Here is a 22,918-nt window from a genome sequence, read left to right as displayed (position 1 = left end):
ACCGAAGAGAAGGATGGTAGTAATTTAGTGGAAAAAGAAAGAAAGGAATTTAGATAGCTTAGTGTCAGATTTGATTGGCATGTGATTTGTGCTGGTAAGTCTGGTTAGAGTAGGAGTAGAGTACTTGAGGGTGGAAATAAGTTTATAGGGAGTAAGCAGACTGTAATTGATGGGGTATAGATAGGGGGATATGAATATGGATGTGTATATGGGTTGTGGGGGGAGTGTATTTGTTTTATGGTAAAGTGGGGAATGATTGGATGTAAGAGGATGAGTGAGATAGTTGAGATAGGTAAAAAAAGAAGTATTTGGGTTGTATAGAAGGCAGGTTTTTCAAACCTAATGGATTAGAGTTTAGCAATGGGAGAGTATTGCTTAGAGTAAGGTAGGATAGTCTGTGATAAGTATTTTAAAAGAAGGAGCTAAGAGAAGTAGTTTAGGGAAAGTAGTGCGTGTATAGGAAATGGGATGGACTGAACCAGGTGATTATAAGATAATGAAGGTGAGGTAGGTAAGGTGTGGTTGATGGGATGCATTGTAGGAAATTATTGTGGGTGGGATTTTGTTGTATTTAATTGGATAATGGGAAAGTGGGTGTGGTTATTAGAGTATAAGTTTAGAGGTACTGGGGGCGGGTGAGAATTGGGGGCAGGGTAGGAGAGCGGAGTTAGCCAGCAGGGCAAACGGAGTGGGTAGAGATGAAGAGAAGGAAATAGCTAGCAAAAACAATCAGTGGGATAAGGAGCTAACTTAGGTAAGGAGACACAGGGGAAAGGTACTGGTGCACCTGTATCAATTAGAGCAAAGGCCTAAGACCTGCACTGGGGTTAGAAACTGAAATTGGGCAGTGTAGATTAAAAACTTAATAGGTTTTGGATATAAGAAAACTTTTTAAATATTAATGTTTAATAGGATGGACAGTGGGGAAATCCTGCCACTTGGTGGCCAAATGCAGTAATTACAGGGATAGGCTAGGAGAGTAGGAAGGGGTCTGTGGGGTAGAAGGGGAGACTGAGGCCGAGGTAGGCTGCTAGCAAGCGAACACTGAATTAGTTATACAACAGTACAATAGAATGCATTGTTTCTCAGTTAAAAGTACATACACATTGTAGACGTTCTTTAGGGAGAGGCTGAGAGGTAATAGAAAACAATGTAGGGTCCCTTTAGGTATTTCTTTCAGGGGAAGCCAATGTAGTTTGCAAGCAATGGAGTATGTCTGGGAGAGGACAGACACAGCAGTAGTGAGCTGTAAGGGAAAGGAATCAAATGCAAATTAGCAAAGGTGGTTGTATAGATACTGATTAAAGGGTAAAAAGCCCAGGTGAGGTAGCTCAGTGTGAGTGGTAGTGAGTAGCCTAGGGATGGGTTTGCAGTGGGGTTTGTGCAAACAGATCACTAGAATGAGGGGGAGACGTTAAGGGTAGGAAGGAGGCACAATGTTAGTTGAATACTGTGGAATGGAGCAGAATATAACATTACAATACCAATTAAGATACTAAGATTCAGGTATTAAATCACTGTTAAGAAAATTAAAAAATTTAATTAAATTAACAGTACAATCATGTATCAAAAGCATCAGAATTGGCAGTAAAATACTACGGTGAAATAAAACACAGTTCAATCAAATTCAAACGTTTGAAGTGGTAACAATATAAAACAATCATTTATCAGTGAGCATCTAAAATAGCAGTAGGATATTGCACATTTATCAGCAGTGGTGTTTCACAAAATATAATAAATCCATGGTTGCTATTCAGTTAGGCATGCTCAACAACAAGCTTTTAACATGCTTTTAGCTGCTGGAGCATTTAGAATTAGCACTGCCACAGCTTACTACCGAGCATAGGGAGTAAAGTAATAGTTTATTTTAGGGGAGCTTTGTAGCTGTAAATATGGAGTAATACTGCAAGTATAGATTGCTAGTAGGACAATATATAGCTTTAAAGTAGAGTAGGGCACCAAATGAGGAAAGCTGTGAATCTTAGAATGCAAAGTAGTACAACAAATTACAATTTGTTTAGAGGGTGACTTTTTAGGAGATATTATGTAACTAATTTATCTACATGAGCTAGTTTGTAGCAAATAGCGTAACATCAATACCAGGTTGGTGGCACATACAATAAATCAGCCATTAGACACTAGGAAATGAAATAAGCAGTGATACAAGCATAGGACTAACCTGAGTTAGTCAGTCCTGAGTCAATATTGTGCATAGTATGCACCCTGCATTTCAGAATCATGCTAAAAGCACATTAAATCAGTTTGAGCAATTATCCAAAAAACGGCCCTTAATTTCACTATATACACATTGTAGATGTTCTTTAGGGAGAGGCTGAGAGGTAATAGAAAATACTGTAGGGTCCCTTTAGGTATTTCTTTCAGGGGAAGGCAAGGTAGTTTGTACAGCAATAGAGGATGCCTGGGATAGGACAGACACAGCGGTAGTGAGACGTTGTAGACTTTCTAGATTGTATAAAGATAGATTACCTATTAATCATATAAGCACACTGGGGGCAAGCTCCACATTTGTAAGTACTATTTCTACTCCTTCTTTTACCTTTAGGTTTATTTCCAAGAGGTCCTTGATGTTCCTACATTTTTCATATACAAACCTCAATGGTTCCTTAAATAAATCTACTAAGTGCTAATAGCTAGCAAACTTATTCCAATTGTTCAAGATAATTCCCCAAATTATATGCATATCATTATTAAAAGTCATAATAAAGGCTCCTTTTGTACCTTCCTCTGTCCTTTCTACTTGGTTATCTGCTATCCTGTTCCCCAGTGTCATTTCCTGTTCAATACCTAGTATTCAACCATATTTTCTATCCCTTCTTTGCTTTACTTCATTCACTACTTCTTCAATCATTTCTAAAGGATACTTTCTTTCTAAAAACATTTCCTTCAACTTATTTTATTCTACTATAAAATCTTGGTCATTGGAAGTCATCCTAGACAGTTGAATAAATCGCCTTTTTAGGATACTTCTTTTTTGCCTATGGGGATGTCCACTTGTAAAATATAAACATGAATTAGTGAATGTTTCCTTCTTAAAAAAATGGATCTAAATTTTTTCAGCTCCTTCTCTTTGTGTATGGTAACATCTAGGTAGCTCATTTTATGCTTAGTAATACAATATGTGAATTTGTGAAATTCAGTAGTACTATTTATATATTCTAAGAATTCCATCAGCTCTGTCTCTGACCCTATCTAAAAAATACAAGTATCATCCAGGTATGGCTTATAAAAATTTAATTGTTTGGCATATCTGGAATTAAATATGTACTTTTTTTTCCATATTGATAATACAATATTCTCATAAGTAGGGGCACAGCATGCACCCATAGCTACCCCTCTTGTTTGTTTGAAAAGTTCTCCTTCAAAAAACATAGAATTGTTTCCTAATTCAGTATGTATCAATTCCATACATTACTGGAACTTCTCATTAGGAAATTCACCCTAGTCAAAAGAGCCTTATCAAACCATTCTAGTCCTGGTTTATGGGAGATCACAGTGAAGAGGTAATGTATGGCCACAGTTACAAATATCAAGTAATCTCTATTCAGGCCATTCTTAATATTCCATAAAAAGTCCCATGAGTCTTTCAAGATCCCTCTTTGGTCCACCCATACTTTTTTTAATTTCAAATCCTGAAACATATCCAGAGGATAGGTTTTAGTACCACTGGCCATGACAATCGGCCTCAACGGTGGATCATTCAAATTCTTATGAATTTTTGGGATCATGAAAACTGATGGAACTATTGGTTCTTCCAACCACAGATAATGAAAAGTATCTTAATCTATCATGCCTTCTACCAATAACTCCTTTAAAGTCGAATCAATTTTCCTGTAGGCTATGTTTATCTCATTTCATGATAATCTAGAATATTTGGTTACATCACTTAACAAATCCAGCATTTTCATGGAATATAATATACTGTCCATGATCACAATCCCTCTCCCCTTGTCAGATTTCATAACTGTTATACAATCATTCCCCCTTAAATCTTCCATCAATATATTTCATCTCTAGGAAGAATCAAATATATTCTATTATTTTTTATTGCTTGCGTCAATTCCATTTCCACTTGGACCTCAAAAATTTTCAACTGTGTTTGCATGGCAGGATTGATAGTGCTTTTCCTCCTAAACTTATCATTATACTTAACAGGGATATTGTTCTTACCAAACATTACTTCTAAATTTTGCTTTCACACAATTTAAGGTCAATTGACACTTACTTATCTCATGCTTATGACTGGGGATACATTTTAAACCTTTAATAAATAGATTAAAATATGTTTTATTAATGCCAAAATTGCTGAATTTAAAAATGTTGAAATTCCTATAAGCATGCTTGCTACCTACAGCTATAATGTCAGTATTGTCCATTGTGTCTCCCCTCTCATCTTGTTTTTCACCTTTCTCTCTTAATGTCCCCCTGTTTGGGGCTCCCCATTTGGGATAATAGTATTGAAAAGGTGTTTTCTGTTTCAACCATTCTGATCTTCTCAAAGGGGGAAATTCTAAAGCGTCATTTGGGTCGAAATTGTTATAAATATTATAATTACTATAATTCCCCTCATTATGCCCACTAAGCCTCCTGTCTTTGTTTACCTTATATTCAGTTTGTTCTCCCATCCCACTGTGTTGGTTGTTTCTACCTTCCTACCGTAAAGTCCTAGGTTTGGGTAACTATGGTTGTCCCTTTATTGCACTACGTCCCACTCCAAGTGTCTACATTTTCTCTTATATAATAATACACATTTTTGCTCCACTTTTTTTTGGAATATTGAAATATTTCATTATTTCTTCTGCAATGGTAAACATTAAATCAGCAACAGTAATACTGTTTAAATTGTCAATTTTACTCCACAGAAATTCCATCTCACGGTCATTATCTCTGATAATAACTTTTGTTATTTCAAAGCCACAATTGTCAAAAATCTTAATGAATTCCTTATAAAATTCAGTTCCTTCACACACGTTGTTTGGGTATTTACATACACTTAAACCTTTAGAAACTATTCTGCTCTTTATACAGTCTTTCAAATAACTATTATCAATTCCTAAAGTTTTGTACTTCAAAATACAGTCATGCAGTTTGTTCACACTAGTTTCATAAGAATCTATTTCGTCACCACCAGGTGAACGTTCAGTACTAGCATCTTGAAAATTAGAAAAAAAGAACCTCTATCAGTTAGCCACACTCCCAACAGCTCCCCCGGTTCATCATTAGAACATACGTTTTCCCAATTAGTCTGTCAATTATTTGAATTTAAAATTATCATTACAGTCACCTTTATTAAATATTGTCCTCCATTGGTTAGTTCCATTTCTCCCATTCTCGTCTCTTTCTTCGCTGCCAGTACTGCCAGGTTCACTAGATGGTGCCTTTCCACTGAGCCAGAGATACCCCTCAGCTTGCCAGTGCTCATACACTTCATCTTGGCTCCTCTTTATCATTTCCAGTCCTTGTCTTCTTTCATTCTAGTTAGATGAACTGAACACTTCCTGGTTGCCTGGCAGTGAAGTGGTACACAGAGCACTAGACCAGTTGGTGCCCACTAGTTCTTACTTATCGGTTCCAACAAATTTCAAACAAGTTTGAGTTAACAGGGAAACTAGCTGTATTAATTGCCCTACCAAGACTCGGAGCTGCTTATTTGTATTATTTTTCACAACCTCCTGACTTCCATATCCTCCATATTAGTACCACTCCAAAAACTACAGAAAAGGTGGAAAAACAAGGTGCCTAAGTCAGAATTAAAATGTAGATGCTCCAATTTAAAAAAAAATATTTCTTCAAAATTCGCATAAACACAACTGTATCAGCACATTTTCATCCATAAAATAAAGGACTTCTTCAGATAACATACATAACCCATTGGATCCCATATATATATATATATATATATATATATATATATATATATATATATATATACACACACCACAATAATTTTACAATTAGGGTAGGTGTTAGCCTCAATCAGCCTGTCCCTAGATTATATAAAGATAGCTTCCCCATTAATCATATAAAGACACTAGGGGCAAGCCCCACATTTGTAAGTACCATTTCTACTCCTTCTTTTACCTTTAGGTTTATTTTCCAAGAGGTCTTTGATGTTTCTACCTTTTTTATACACAAACCTCAATGGTTCCTTAAATAAATCTTCTAAGTCCGAATAGCTAGCAAACTTATTCCAGTTGTTCAAAATAATTCCTCTAATTATATGCATGTCATTATTAAAATTCATAATAAAGGTTCCTGTGGTACCTTCCTCTATCCCTTCTACTTGATTATCCCCAATACTGTTTCCCTGTGTCATTTTCTGTTCAATATCTAATATTGGACCATATTTCCCATCACTTCCTTCCTTTACTTTTTTCACTACTTCTTCAATCATTTCTAAAGGATACTCTCTAAAAATATTTCCTTCAACTTATTACATTCTACTTTAAAATCATAGTCATTGGAAGTCATCCTAGCCCCCCCCCCCCGAATAAATTGCCCTTTAAAGATGCTTCTTTTTTTGCCTATGGGGATGTGCACTTGTAAACTATAAATATGAATTAGAGAATGTTTCCTTTGTAAAAATGGTGGATCTAAAATTTTTCAGCTCCCTCTCTTTTTGTATAGTAACATCTAGGTAGCTCACTTTATCCTTAGTAATACAATATGTGAATTTGTGAAATTCAGTAGTACTATTTATATATTCTAAGAATTCAATCAACTCAATCTCTGAGCCTATCCAAGTGTCCTTATATGAGTAATAGGTAATCTATCTTTATACATTATAGGGACAAGCTAATTGATACTAACACCTATTCTAATTGTAATAGTACTGGGGTAGTGTATGCAGCTATATGTAAAGAATGTGGGGCATTTTATATAGAGAAAAGTATACGGAAGCTGAAGAGAAGCGTGTATGAGCATTTAAATGAAATTCAGAATAAGGATGCCAAGAATGTCCTATATAAACATACTTTGATTTGTCCCTCAGTGAATTATGGTTTTGCCATTCTAGAAATGGCAGAACATGACCTAAGAGGGGGACTTTGGGAAACAAAAATAGAATATTAGGAAGATTTTTGGCAGTTGGTGCTGGAGGCTAATAGACTTCCAGGGTTGAATGTGAATATTTCCCTAGCCCTAGTGTTGAAATTAAGGGCAGCTGAGCTTTAATAGACTATGAGAATATTTTAATATAATGCTTAAATTAATAATATGGTTTGGGTTTTAAAATGACTTAAGGTATAGTCAATTACTTTTTAATTTTGTACTTTTGGACATCATGCTAGATAATTTCTTACTTTTATGTTTTTAAGTTTAAACTCAGCTTGAAGTTTAGATTGATATTGTTCTACTATTGAAACACTAGGTGGCATTTATATATGTTTACACATTTTTCTTACTCCACTGGTTTAATTTAGGAAATGAACTGAAATATTTGTATAATGCAGAATTTTTTGAATTATTTGTTGATAATTTGTTTTACTGTTTTTTGCTTAGCATTTTTTGTATGTTCAACTGACATCAAGATATAAGCAGTTTGCTCACCTTATAGATTGACAGATACTAATTTAATGATATTTTTTATTAATTACGTTATAGGATTGTTTTAAACTGTTAGGAGGGATATATATATATATATATATATATATATATATATATATATATATATATATATATATATATATATAGTATCCAATGAGGTATGTATGTTATCTGAAGAAGTCCTTCATTTTACAGATGAAAATGGGATGATACAGTTAAACGTTAATATGAATTTTGAATAAATATTATTATTTTTTTTTAACTGGAGCATCTACATTTTATTTGTGACTTCCCAGGTGCCATTGTGTTTTTTTATTTTTTTTTTATTTTGTCACCCCAATATGCTCAGGAAGAATGATTAGCTTCATAGCATCTAACTATTCGTATATTTCAGTACTACACGTTGTTCAAAGCCATTTTATGTATAGTGTAATTCTCTCACAATATTAATCTGGTAGTCACTCTGTTACTTTATGTGAAACCTTTTAGGCTTTATTTTGCCATTTACATTCATTTTAACTTATTTTGAATGTTTTTTTCTATTTCCTTATCATTGTCATTTATTGATTAATTTTTGTCGATTTTTCATTTAAAACCAAAACATTCAACCACTGACAAACCTGTGTATACTCTATACATTAAACGAATAACAAGAACCTGAGAGAGTAAATCCAAACTTGTATTCAAAATCATTTTATGCTTTTCTGTCAAATGATATGAGACTTTATCAGAGCTAGTAACATTAATGAATGCCATATATTTGTCTTTCTACCTTTTTAAATGCTTGTTTAAAGATGTTATTAGTTTGGTTTTAGTCTGGCTGGTTCTTTCTTTTTATTTTAGTTTTTCATTTAAACTTGGTTTCCTTCATAATCTTTAACACTGGTCTTGGGTCAGTACTTTATGAAGATGTTTCTCGGTTGGTCCTCTGCTGCTTTTTACTTTTCAGCTGCCAAGATTACGTTTTCAGACATCTAGGTCTTTTTGTATCATGGGCAAACACAGGACCAGATGCCAGAAATGGGCCTTTTTGTACACTCCTTGGTACATACTTGATGAATTTTTGAATATCTATTGACCTATGAACCTAATGTCTGCCTCAGGGTGAAATAACCTAATGAGATTCATCCATCTTTCTTTCAGGTTATGCCCAGGTTCCAGGTTGTCATGTTCAGCAGTGAAGTGATATTTGTCCTCCAGTTGCCCTTTTAGAGTGCTATTTACCAATTCAAGCCCATTTACAATAGACTAGGATTACTTCAGGCATGTTATATGAAGTGGAAATTGTTTTTGTAATGGAGGTATGCCTTGATGACAACTTTGGACTCATCATGTAGCTGTGATCCTTTTATCCATCACCCTAGGTAGGGTAAGATGGGGGGGTGTACTGTCAGTTGTAGGTCAGAGCTTTTCTCCAAGGTAAAGATAAAAGTACTTATTTATTTGCCCATAATGTCTTTTTTTCTGTATTTGTACAGACATCATATTTCTTCTGCTTGTATCCATTAGAATATAATTTCTTATGCTGTGCTTATTCTTATGAGATGTGAGATTATGTTTTGCATGATATTTTCAAATGCATTTCTTAAATGTAACCTGGATAGCTAGATGCATGAAAATACATATTTTTCTCAAAAAAAAAAAAAAAAAAAAAAAAAAAAAACAGAACAAAAAAAAACACTGAGGTCAATCATTCTATCTATGACAATTTAAAAATACATGTGGCTGCTTTATTTTATGTAAATTGCAATACTAGATGAAGAAACCATTATCTACTAATATTCATAAAATAAATATGTTTAGTCCATTCATTAAAAGTATAAAGTTTCTGCTTCCCACATAAAAAAGCATTCAGTAAATTTGGGGCTGTTGTTATTGCAATTAATTTGATTTATCATATGCTTGCAAAATTCTTCATTAGAAATGTTCATGTTGTCCATTACTAATTCATAAAGCAGATAAATTATATTAGAAAGCCAAAATGTATATTCAGACCTTGTTATAGGTATTCACATAAACTTGGCACACCTTAAATGAACAAAGATTTAGCATCATATGTATAACTAAATAGAATAGTGACCAAGCCAGAGAAGTAATATCATCTACTGTATCCCCAATAAAAGATGATGGGGTCAAATCTGAAAGGTCAGCATGAAGTGTACATGAGGCAGACAATGCTGTGTTGCAAGACACTTGCAGGATTTGTTAACTACCATATCAGTACACATACCAATCATAACTATTTGCTACAGTAGCTGTAGTTCTGCATATGCTTATTTTGTGAAAAAATGTGGGCTATTTTCTCATTTCAATAGCCCTTTTTAGGAATTAGGAATAAAGAACATTCATTTAATAATCTATGTGGGTATAAAGGGCTATGAGATAATTTCGGTGTCTATTAGTTACATTTTTAAAAACTCTTATGTATTGTACAATAAAAAATAATAAAAGAATAAATAATAGTGGAGCATGAAAGATTCATATTCTAATATTTATAAAGGCTGGTAAAATTAAATATATTTCCTTTTTTAAACACAGTTTCATAACACAACATTATTAAGATATAATCAGGCAGATATTCTTCTAATAATGTAAACTTATACAAATAATTATTTTGATATTTTACTAATGTATACAAAATGATTAATACTATAAGTTTTAAAGATAGCTATCAACTTGCTTACCATATCTAAAACTTCAGAGAATGTAACAACAATGTTTAACCAGCCTAGTACCGTGTGGGCCATGGTCAGTCACCTTTTTGGCTGTTTTATCATAGGTTCATAGGTTCATAGGACGGTAATAGGGTATTGGTCTGGAGGCCTTTATAAGCCTAGCCAAGAATTTCACCCATGTTCCCACAAAGTCAGCACCTGTTTTCCCTTTCCAACAGGGACACAGGTGGGATTCCAGGGGTATATTTTCTGTTTCCCATCCAGTTGTCCAGGTTCCTCTTAAAGAGGGCTAGTGAGGTACTCTGCTTGGCATGGTGAGGGAGTCTATTCCAATAGGTTCTATTAATATAACAGACCAGGTTGAGACCTTGCATGCTGCTTGTGCAAGTGGAGTTTGACTTACAGATATGCAGCAACTCCGTCAAGGCTGAGTCTGAGACGGCCTTGTATGCCAGACACAGGTCACCTCTGAGCAGTTTGTATGAGACTGAGTAGAGGGACAGGGCTTTTAGCCTATCTGTATAGAATAGGTGTTTGAGATCCTGGATTTTCCAGGTCAGGAACCTCTGTGGTCTCTCCATCTGCTGCATGTGCTTGGCAAGGTACATGCCAAAGGGGGCATTGTACTCGATAATGGGTCTGATAAGGGAGGAATATAGGGATGTCATGACCTCCTTGTTCTTGGATGAAATACCCTTTATTTATGAAGTGGGCCATGTAGAAAGCCTTCTGTACAATGGAGGCAACATGGTGGTCAAAAGTCAGGTTGCTATCAACCTGGGTGCCTAAGTCCCTCACGACTGATTGTGTGCTTAGTACATTGTTATTAATGTGATAATTAGTAGGGACACCATTTTCCCCAAATGGGATTGTGATGCATTTCTTGGCATTCAGTTTGAGGCCATGCTTCTGGCACCAGTCATTAGTTTGGTTAAGGGCCTCTTTGAGCATTCTCACATCACTAGGGGAATTTATGACAGTGCCCAGCTTGCAGTCATCTGCAAACTTGGTCAGCCACAGACCACTGGTTTTGGCTTGAACCTCAGAAAAGTATATCCCAAGCAGTAGACTTCCCAAGGCTGATCCTTTGGGTATGCCACTTGTTTGGGTACGCCGCTTGTTACAGGTCTACTGCTAGAGGTAGCTTCCCCTATTTTGACTGAGTGGGTTCTATCAGTTAGCCAGTTTGCTACCCATGTGGTAACATATGGGTTGATGCCTAGCTGGGAAAGTTTATCTATTATGCCTGAGCAGGGAATAGTGTCAAAGGCTTTGGCTAGGTCCATCTATCTATCTATCTATCTATCTATCTATCTATCTATCTATCTATCTATCTATCTATCTCTTTTTATTTATTTACTTTGGCAGCTAGAGAAGTTCTGCTAGCTGGACAGGTACAGTTGACAGTTGAAGACTAAGGAGGCTGCTTTGATATGAATGCAGTTCAATAGTACAACAATTTCTTGCCAAAAACAAATACAAGATCAATACTAATGCAGGGTGATAGTCCACAAAAGAACCACCAGTACTAGATTAAAAACAGAAAAAGAGCTCTATAGACAGTTTTTTATATCTTCAGTGGAGAGCAGATGAGTAAGTGCAGTGCATAACAGGATACTGGGATGTTGTGCCATAGTATGCAGCCCTGGGTGCTCTACATCTAGCCCAAAATATTACCTAAAGGTTCTAGCATCATCTGATTTTAAATGTTAAAGAAATGAACTAGAACCTCCTTCACCAGCTTCTTTTCACAACCCAGATGTTTCTGTTAGAATGCAAACAGCTGACCACCCTTCTGTGATTACTTTTACTACAGGGACATGTAATAGCTCAGCTGATCAATTCTTCCAAAGAGACTCATTAGATTGTAGCACAAGTGCAAGGTGGCCATTGGCAGGCTGAGAATCAGAAATAGAGTTCAAGGAGGTAATGTTAAAAAATTATGCATAATCTGAATATTGCGGCTTGCATTACTCACATGGCGAGTTTAATGTTAAGTGTTTGTTGTAGGAATCCTAAACTAGTTTTGAATCAGAAGATTCTGTAACCTTCAATTGATAGATGCTGGCTTTTCACAGAGAAGGTATACTACTTACTATTGACCTTTTATTTCAGTAACATGGATTGCTTTTGCCTGAATCTGTCTAATCATGTATAATTTTGCTATATGACTATAAAAACTCAGACTAGTCTGTGTGATGACTCATTGTGTTTAGACATTTATGAATACCAACCCATATGTTGATGTAGTTTGCTTTTCAGGAGTTCAATCCCTGCAGATGTGATAATATTGCCTACTCTACGCTTACACCAAGTTGTCAGCTTCAGTTTATATTCCCAAAACCGTAACTACCAGCGTTTACACGAGCTGCATGCATCACTAACTGACCCCTCCCCACTGTTCCATTAACAGTACTTGAGTTGCCCCCCCCCCCCCTTAGTTTCCCATGCACATTGTGCTCAACCTGCAGACATTCCCATGCTACCATGGTCAGCATGAACCAACTGTCCCGACCAAATCCACCACACTGCTTTATCCTAATAAACATCAACCATTCTTGCATGACTACTGCTACCAGTGAAAATGTGTGATAGTTGACTAAGTGTAGACCAGATAAGAATAGGAGACTCATGTAGGTAAAGCAAGGCAGTTCATAGCACAACAATTGAACAAGTGCTTTAGGAAGGCAAAGGGACTTCCACTTGACTATCAAGTGGAAAAGAAAGTTGGGTCTCTTTGCAGCTATGTCACATTGCAGAGGGGAGTGCTGACATGTTTGAAGTGTAACCCTCAACCTCAACACAAGAAATCTGGAGAAAGCCTAAAATAATGGGGGGACATACACCCAAAAATAGGGAAAGATTTTAAATATTGCTGTTATAAACTTACAAAGTTGCTAGAATAAGAGGAAGGGTATTTGTATGCATTTTCTGAGGGATAGGAAGCCTGAAACTCAAATATATTTCACTAATTAGTGTCTTGAATCCTCAATAATTTGGCAGAAAACCATATGTTTTATGAGGAACATATCAAAAATATGAGGCAAAAATCTGGGCATTCTGCAAAAATCTTGAGAGTTGAGAGGTATGGTTTGGATGGTTTCTTGTACATTTTGGAATGTGAATATAATGGCATGCAGTACTGGACATGCTGGCAGAAATTGAAAGCCTGATGTAAGGGCAGGGGGTCAGTTTTATTACATCTTTAGTGGTTGAACCCCTGAAGAGCACACCACATTGGCATATGCCAGATGTGGCTATGATAGAACGTTATGCCACTGAGAAGGTTTGCACAAGGGCAAGGGTGTCCATGAATTATTCCTGCCATGTTGTGAATGCAGTAGTTTCACAAAGTCAGTGGATGAAGAAATTATCCTACTATCCAAGAAAGCTTGTCACACTGTTCACAGTACTGGTCAGAAAGCCATTCCTAGACAGATGCCATGTCCCCTGTACATCAACAAGATCAAGCTTGGAGAGTAGGTGCTGTTGACATGGAAGCTTGAGTATTTATGTGAATGAAGGGATGGGGCATTCCTGATGCACTTCACTTGTAAGATCGTCCATGATTTACCCATGTGTGATTGTTGGATTGCCAGTGGGATTTGTCACATGAAAGGTACACACCTTCAACAACTTTTCTCTGTAGATGGCCATGTGACAGTGCAGGACATATAAAAGAGTTTTCCATTTATGCTCATTGTGCTCGTGACAATGAAGGCCACTAAAGCCTAAAATATAATGTAGCAGAGTATTTATGAACTGTTTATTGAGTGCCAGTTTTGTTCTGCTGCTCTATTTATTTTCTGTTTCTATGAACTTTGTGCTTGGAATAGTTCATGATATGAAATGGTGTTACTTCCATTTTACACAAAATGTGTGACCCAGAGTACAATGGTTTGGTTTGACACCATTATATAGATGGATATCTCATTCAATTTGTTGGTCAAGCAACTGCTTGCTTTGGCTTTCCTACTTTCTTAAGAGATACATAACATTTTTGAAACGTAATGGCCACTGTTCCCTGCTGTTGCCTCTGAGCTAATATCTTGTTTTGAACCATGTTGTGGGCCGAGTATGGAGGTCCACTACACAATCTAGGAACAGGCCTCACTTGCTGCTACCCCCCCCCCCCCAAGTACTGGAGTGTGGCCGTCATACATTCTGAAGAGTTGCCTCAGACTCAAAACTTGGTTGAAGTCTGGCATTTTGCAATTGCAATGTTTATTTGGACAGTGTATCTTGGAGTCATTGACTGTTATGGGCTGCCTGATGAAGGAACCAAGTAGACTCAACCATATTTGTGTCTGACATCTAGTAAATTGTTTACTCCTTTAAAGAAGTAGCTTCTTCTTAGGGAAATGTCTGTTTGATAAGTTATTGAAGAGAAGTCTCAGTACAAAGACTGTCCCTCAGTTTATGAATATGAATCACTTAAACTGCTTGCCTTTCACTTTCTTTTGTGCATTTCTGTATGTAACTTCTGTATAAAATGAAGCAGTTCTATTTTCAACAACATGGTCTCTGAGTTGCCTTTTAGCATACCTCTTAAATGCCCAGATTTTCACAGAATGTCCAGATTTTAAACTATATTTTTGCTATGTTCCTCACAAAATTTGTGATTTTTCTGACACATCACTAAGGAATAATGTCACTAAATAATAGCATACATTTGAGGTTCAGACTTTATAACCTTGAGAAAGTGTGTGCTAACACAAATCCTGTTATTCAATGAACTTTCTAAGTTTACAAGAGCAATATTTAAATTATGTCCCTATTTTTGGGCCTTTGGCTTTGCCAGATTTTTTGCACTAAGAGATTGAAAGGTATGTCTTCGAGACTGACTGCAGGTCATTTGGTTTGTGATTTTACAAGCTCGTGTAAGAGACAAAGAAAGACAGAAGGAAAAAGAATTACAGCTTGACATTCTTCTTCTTCTTCCACCTATAATATGTACATACTCCAAACCACAGTAAATAAAAATGTAATAAAACAAAAATGAACAGATAGAGTCTTATCCCATTCACAAGATGCCACTAAAATACATCTAATGAAAAAATTGAATAGACTAAGCCAAAGAACTGATATTTAAGTATAAAAATGACTCACAGTAAGAGCTTTGGTCCAAAGACTTCATCAGACTGCAAGAAACATGTTTTAATGATGCATTTACTTAAATGATGTATAAAATCACATAATCAGATATTGACTAGTTGGTATACAACCTCAGAAAACAAACATTTATTCTCCAGAGTATGTTTGAAATTCATTATTTCATTAATTCCTGGTGTCTGACATGTGCTCTTCTGCACCTACTTTGTATAATCTTTTATTACTAATCTAAGGGGTCCCAGCACTTGTCATCCCTTTCCTGAGCTGAGTAATAAGTAACATATCCTGCACTGAACTTTGAAGACTGCCTCAACATAGATTCAGCTTCTTGCAGGAAGAACTGAAGTTTCAAATCATCAGGATATACAGGTTTAATTCTCCAGCTGTTCCTTCTACAAAACTGAATCACAGGCTACAAAGCTGCTCATGTCAACAATGCATCAGTAGCATAAACGTGGTAAGCAATGACCATGATTTCTTTCACACTTAACTTCTTCCCTGGCTTTGACAAAGATGACAACATTTTATCTTTGACAGCATATTAAGCCAAATTACTCACATAGCACAAGGTGTCCCAAAGTCATAGATGCTGAGCTGGTGAAGAAATTATTGACCCAATCAGGCATTCTTGTTATAGTTGACTCTATTGTAAGACATACAGGTGTGCCTCCTACTAGGCTGAAAAGAACAGAGGGATGATTACTTGCTTGTCCGGTGCCAGGATCCATCAGATCACACATGCGCTCATGTCTTTGAACAGCAATTACCAGTATGACTCTGTCATAGTTCATTCTGGTATCAGTGACTTGAGATGTACCTCCCTGGATTATATAAAGAGAGAAATGATTCAACTCTCAGGTTGGCATAACAGTTAAGGTGCTTACTTTACAGACACAAGGTGCTGGGTTTGATTCTCACATAGGGTAATTGGCTAGGCTTAAAATGGCTCACAAAGGCATTCAGCCTATTACTAATTTATGAACCTATGTGTCTAAGGCAGGGATGAACCTAGTGTTGAGCAGCATTCTACGTTCTCCAAGGATGATGCCACGATATGAGCAAGAAGTAATTTACTTCATTAATTAGTTTAGTTTTTATTGTCATTCAAAGGGGGTCCAATATTTTGTCAACCTGGGATGATATGATCGACAGACCATGCTGCTTCACCATGGATGGTCTGAATCTGTCCCTTACAGGGTTTCAGTTATTGTTAAAAACATTGTCCTGGGGGGCAGAGCCTGAATGGCTAACTGAAAGCAGCAGTATTTTAGAGCTCCATATAACTAGTTAAATAAGACAGGAAAAAATATTATTTTTTTTTCTTCAAAGTATAAAATCTTATAGATAAAGGATTGATTTACATAATTAGAAACTTTGGTGAAGTTTTACAAATAATTTCTTGTCAAAAAGCTTGGGAGATATATTCACTTGTTAAAATGAGCAACTCAAAGAATCCTCAGCAAGATGCTGCCTTAAAGAAGAAACTACAACAGATGGCATTTACCCTGCAGGAGTTGTCTTTGAAGATGGATGATTTTAAAGAGAACCTGGAAAATCTTAAAACAAGCAGTCAAAAACAGACTGACACCCTCAAGGAAATGCTACAACAACACCAGACAAGGATAACAGGAATAGAGGTTTCTCTAAATGACTTAGAAAGCAGACTTAAGGAAGAGGAAATACAGAAAGAACTGCTTCTTAAACAAAACACGTGGTTGGTTAATAAAGTAGATGACTTGGAAAATAGGGAGAGGAGAAATAACATCAGAATTTTTGGATTACCAGAAAACACAGAAGATGAGTATATTATTTCCTTTTTATCAAGCTGGATCCCTGACTTTTTAAATTTAAATAAAGGACTTTCGTTTGGCATTGAAAGGGCACTCAGGGCTCTTGGGAAACCTGCCACTAACTCAAACTCACCTCCTAGGTCAATAATTATCAACTTTCTTTCATACTTGGACAAGGAACTGATTTTAAGAGCTGCTTGGAGGAAGGCACCTCTAAAATATAAACAAAGCCTGATAAGATTTGATAACGACTATTCATCTAGAATAATGGAACAAAGGAAAAAAGTGTGGCCAATGATAACGTTTTTGAAACAAAATAACATCAAGGCACAACTTGCATATCCAGCTAAAATAAGAATACATGTATGCCAACGAGATGAGGACTTTTATTGACTTAGAGCAAACCTCTTCATTTATTAAAACTAATAATGTGATTACTTTACCAGAAGATATGGATTGGATGTCACCTTCTCTTAAAAGAACAAAAGAAACAAATGTCTGGACAGATATCAAAAAGAAGAAGCTAAAGACTGATACTGTTACAGCCAAATCTGTCAAAGCATCTACTGTGATATGAAATGCTTTAACATTACTTTAAAGGACCAGTTTTACTGCTTGGAATTTTAAAACAAAGGTAACTAACTACTGGAATCTTTATCTATATTTTTTGAAAATAGATGACACATGAGAGTTTTCACATTACCTCAAGTATGTAAAAAGGTACTTTTCTTTCACAGAAGGAGGGTTATATTGCACATAAAATATTTATACTGTAAATCAACATACATAGTATATGTGTATTTTTTCTTAATTTCCTCTTTTCTTTCTCTCTTCTCTCTTTTCTCATTATTTATTTTAACAGCATCTAGTCTCCCTTTCTAAATTCTCTCCTGTTTACATAGATAAATAATAGTCTAAAATAATCTAGTTTTAAGGTAGACTAATTGGAATAGTGAACTTAATTAATTGTTATTACAATATTTATTAGATTAATGATAGTCACTGTTATGCTTATTGGGATTGGGGACATATTCGTGATTTAACTCTGAAATGTTCCATACATGTACATATGTCCTTTGAATTATTTCCTTTTAGTATTAACAAATACATAAAAAAAGGGGAAAAATGTATTGTTGGTTAAGAGAAGTGAAGCTTTCTTCACATTCTATTTGCGTTGCCATAGCAACAGTAAACAATTGCTGCAGTTTCTAAGGACACTGTAAATCTGCAATGCGCATTTAGCCTCACAGATAAATAATACGCAATAATCCAAGAATAAAAGGAATAGAAGTCTATGACCAGTACATATCTAAAATAATGCTTTTTGCTGATATTTTATTAACCCTATCAAACTCCAGAGAGTCATTAAGAGAGCTAGAAGAAGTAATGGAGAAATTTTATAAGATTTCAGGTCTACACTTTAATAGATTAAAATCAAAATTTCTATTTTTAAATAAGAAAAAAGAACTACAAGTTACATATAAATACATCATAGGAAAACAAGAATTTATGCTAAATTATTTAGGAATAGTGTTATGCAAAAATCTAAACAAAACAATATTAATAAATTATAAAAACATTATTGAAACAATAAAAAAAAAATAGAAAGGTGGAACAAAATTATATTAACTTTTGAAGACAGAACTCCCCCATGACAGGAGAAAGCCAAAACATCTATTTACAGGAATTAGAATCACTCAGCATTAAACCCAATACCATTTTCCTAGGTGATTTAAACTATCCAGATATAGACTGGGAAAACTACACCACCAGTAGTGTACAAGCACCGAGATTCCTTGAATTTGTCAGTATAAATGTCTTAGAACAATTAATCAGAGTACCCTCTGGGGGAATAACATCTTGTATCTTGTCCTTCCTAATATAGAAGAATCTTTCACCACACCTTGTGTATCTTTATCACTTGTTAGATCTGACCATAAAGCAGTCTCCTTTGAAATAAAACTGAAACCAGGGATCCCTTGCACCCAAGGTACCTTTAGAAATTTCTATAAGACAAACTACCTATGCTTAAGTGATGCATTAGTAAGTTTCAAATCCCCACCCAACCCAGTTAAATCCACTGAGTAGGCAGAAATGTCCTCCGACACACTATACCAGCATGTAAACAGCTATAGAGATACATCTGTATCCTATTGGAACAAGTGCAGGGCAAACCCCATAAACAAACTCACATAGTGGAACCATAATATCAACAAGCTTTATAAAAAGAAGCAAATTTTGACCAAAAGTAAGAAGAATATACCTGCAAATGGCTCATCGCCAGTTATCATACAACACCAAGTCCTAAAAGTGCTATCAAAAACTAAAACTACTGTACTGATGGGGCCTGACAATATCCGTGGATATACCTTAAATAGCACAAAGCATGATTTAGTCACATCCCTAACAACACTCCTCAGTCTCAGCCTATTACATGTTTTGTACCAAATGAATGGAGAGCAGCTACAGTCATTCCCCTGCATAAGGAACTACCTTCCACAGACACAGGCAATTACAGATAAGTTTGACCAACCTCATATGCAAAGCCATGGAATACCTATTATGGTATTAATCAATAAGGACATAGGGAGCCTCCAAACACTGGTGCAGTCTCAGTTTGGATTCATCAAGGGAACATCATGCTTACTGAACCTGGTCGATTTTTTTGAAAAGGTCATCAAAGCAGTGGATGAAGACAACAAGGTACACACCTCATACCTTAACCTGGCAAAAGTGTTTGACACAATTCTCCACTCAGGCATAGCAGATAAGCAAATAAACTGGCAATAAACCCCTATGTCACTCACTAGATTGCCAAATGGCTCACAAATATTATTGCAGATAATTAAAATAGGGGAAGTTACCTCCACAGAGACACCAGTGACGAGTAGAGTTCCCCAGGGTTCTGTGCTGAGAAGTCTCCTGTTAGGCATATACTTTTCTGAAGTAAAAACCAATACCAAAGGGTTATGGCTGATTAAATTTGCAAATGACTACAAAGAAGGAACAGTCATTGAATTCTCAAATGACTTTGCCATCGTGCAGAAATGTTTGTCTGAAATAAATAACTGGTGTAAAAATCCTGGTCTAAAACTAAATGCCAAAAATGCATTATTATATGCTTTGTGAAGTCATCTACTCCAGCGAACTAACACATTGACAATAATTCCCTAAATGTTGACCCAGTTGTGTGGGATGTGGGAACTTTTGTGGATAGTTACCTAACTTTTGAGCAATATGTGTCTATTGTTGTAAGAAAGTCCTTCTCTTGCACAGATTATAAACAACAGGATTGTGCCTAGATCTAGGGATGTCATTGCCCCCTTTTACTCAGACATCATTAGGCCAGTTATTGAATATAATGCCCTCTTTGCATGTATCTATCCAGACACATGTGACAATTGGAATGCCCACAGTATACCTTATTAAAAGGATACAAGGTGTAAAAACATCCTACATGGACCTTCTCAAAGACCTTTCAATATGCTCAGTATCCCTACGGATGCTAAGAGGTGACCTGCGTCTGGCATACAAGGCATCCTCCAACCCATTATTGATGGATTTATTGCACATCAGCAATCAAATGATATAAAAAATACTCAGTCTATGGGTCTAAACTTCCACTGCACCAATAACAAAACAGTGTGGAGGGACAGGTATATTTCCCAGAGGATACTGCTGCTATGGAACAGATGCCCCATTCTTATAAACAAAGTTCATCCCTGTTCTTTTTAAAGTGCAGCTTAAATCTATGGATGGGAAGCAGAAAATTTACCTCAGGGCTGTCCTCTGTACTACTAATGGACAGATGTAGTTCCTAAATGCTTCATCCCATGCATGGGTCCCCACAAAATGTCTATGGTATGATACCAGTTATTTTCATTAGGGGTAATATATAATCATTGATTATAGGATGGGTGATGCTAATCTATAATGAAATGGGATTGGTTATTTTGAGCACAAAAAGGGAAAATGGCTAGTCTTAAAATGTCCTGCAAGGACAGCTAGCTTAGTACTTACCTATGAACCTAAAAGTACTATAAAGTTGAGCAACTCATAACCTTCTCCTAAAGTCTGTCTTATTTATGAAATAAACATGGGCACTGCAGGCAGAGGTGAATCATTATGAGGAAGTGTATTAACCTTTTTACAAAATGAAATTCACTTCTTAATCAGAAAGTTTACCGATGTTTTTTGTAACAAATAGTACAAAGATTTTCTGTGTAAAGGATAGCTTCTCATTCCTAGCACTGAAATCTGAATAACAACGTCATTCTAAATGGAGATGACAGTTGATGGCCTTCTCTTTTAATCTCCATGCTTTCATATGATTTGTTTAAATATTGGGACGTGAAGTGTACAACTGCTATTCAAAATATTTGGAAATTACCTTGTAAGGCGAACTTCCCCATTTTTCATTTGATTTTCTTTCTATATAATTGCTTTATAAAGTGCAATTTTGTGAACCTCTAACGACTCTTTATCTTTTTCTTATTTCAGATCCACTCACAATGAGTTATATCAATTATAGCAACTTGGGATTTATAAACTGAACATGACTACAGTCCCCACAGGGCATAAACATAAAAAAGAAGCAGAACTTAACTGGAAAACTCAAGCCTCACAATAAACTCAAAAAAAGAATTGAAAGAAGAGATAAATGAAGCATAACTGCTTATCTTTGGATGGGCTTTAAAAAATGTTGAGTGATGTGATGTACTCTGAAGCTGTGGAACAGTGTGGCAGGGCTCTCTGGCCGTGATACTGGTGCTCACGAACAATGCAGATTATCCTGCAGGTTTTGGCCTTACTGTCTTTTTACAGTATCTCATCATTACTTCTACGCTTGGAAACGTAACAATTATTTAAAAATCCTGATTGGTTCGATGAACATCTTGCTCTAGGATACAAAAGTACTACACGTGCGGAAATCAGACGAGGATCATAACATTATTTTAGTTAATTAATTTACTAAAGTATGGATTGAACAGAATGTAGCTGAAAAACTGGGCTTTCTTTTAGTTAAGTTATATTTTGGTAACCTTTGTTGCACGCTGTAAATCATTAAGAGATGGGTTCAAGAATGTGCATCTCATAATTTAGTTTAGCAATGATTTGTGGAACACTAGCAGTCCTTGAAGTTTATCTCAGACTTTTTATATTCTGGAGTTTTCCTTCTGAAACAGTCATGACTATGAGTAATAACAATAAGCCTTCATTTTATGAAAAAGAAAAAAAATGGCAAGTGTGCACCCATGTATAACAGCATATAGTTTATGGATGTGTTTATTTCTTCATTTATGTTTCTACAGGATTTCATTTTAGATTTCATGCTTTGTTTACTTAGAGTTTGTATAATGTCTGGCACGTTAATATTACTACAGTAGTTTTCTATGAAATATATTAATGATGTATAATAAGCAAATAGAAGCGAATAATACATGATGCATTATTTAGCAATGAGATAAAATGGTAGTGGTCGATAATGGAAACCTTTTGCACCTTTTATATTATGTAGTATAAAAATGAACTGCAATTGTCTCCAACAAAATAAATTGGACATGTGCCACAGCATGTTTTTTTTTCATTTTAGGCAAACCAGTAGCCATAGTGGAACCTGCCTGCACAAATTTAGAATAGAATTGTTGTCATGCATACATCCGTCCATATAATCATCCAGCCTTCTGTTTTCTGAACTGTTTATCTTGTTGACCATAATGGTAGCAGCAAGCTGAGAAGGCAGATCAGACTTCTGTCCTAACAGTAGAAGTCTTCAGG

The 22,918-nt window shown here is 35.7% G+C and overlaps 1 protein-coding gene across 1 annotated transcript in view; it reads left to right on the top strand.

Moving 5' to 3' along the window:
• Window positions 1-22,711, top strand: part of LOC122809306 (metabotropic glutamate receptor 6-like) — a 437,750-nt gene extending 415,039 nt beyond the window's left edge. The window contains exon 10 of the mRNA XM_044080696.1: window positions 21,641-22,711. Within this exon, the coding sequence (XP_043936631.1) occupies window positions 21,641-21,693 (53 nt within the window). The 3' untranslated portion in view covers window positions 21,694-22,711. The remainder of the gene's footprint in view (window positions 1-21,640) is intronic.
• The last annotated feature ends 207 nt before the right edge of the window (window positions 22,712-22,918 follow it).

The sequence above is a fragment of the Protopterus annectens genome, chromosome 8.part0 (genome assembly GCF_019279795.1).
Source record: "Protopterus annectens isolate FY-2018-M chromosome 8.part0, PAN1.0, whole genome shotgun sequence".
NCBI lineage: Eukaryota > Metazoa > Chordata > Ceratodontiformes > Protopteridae > Protopterus > Protopterus annectens.
Note: the sequence above shows the minus strand (reverse complement) of the source record. Positions and strands in the feature narration are given on the sequence as shown.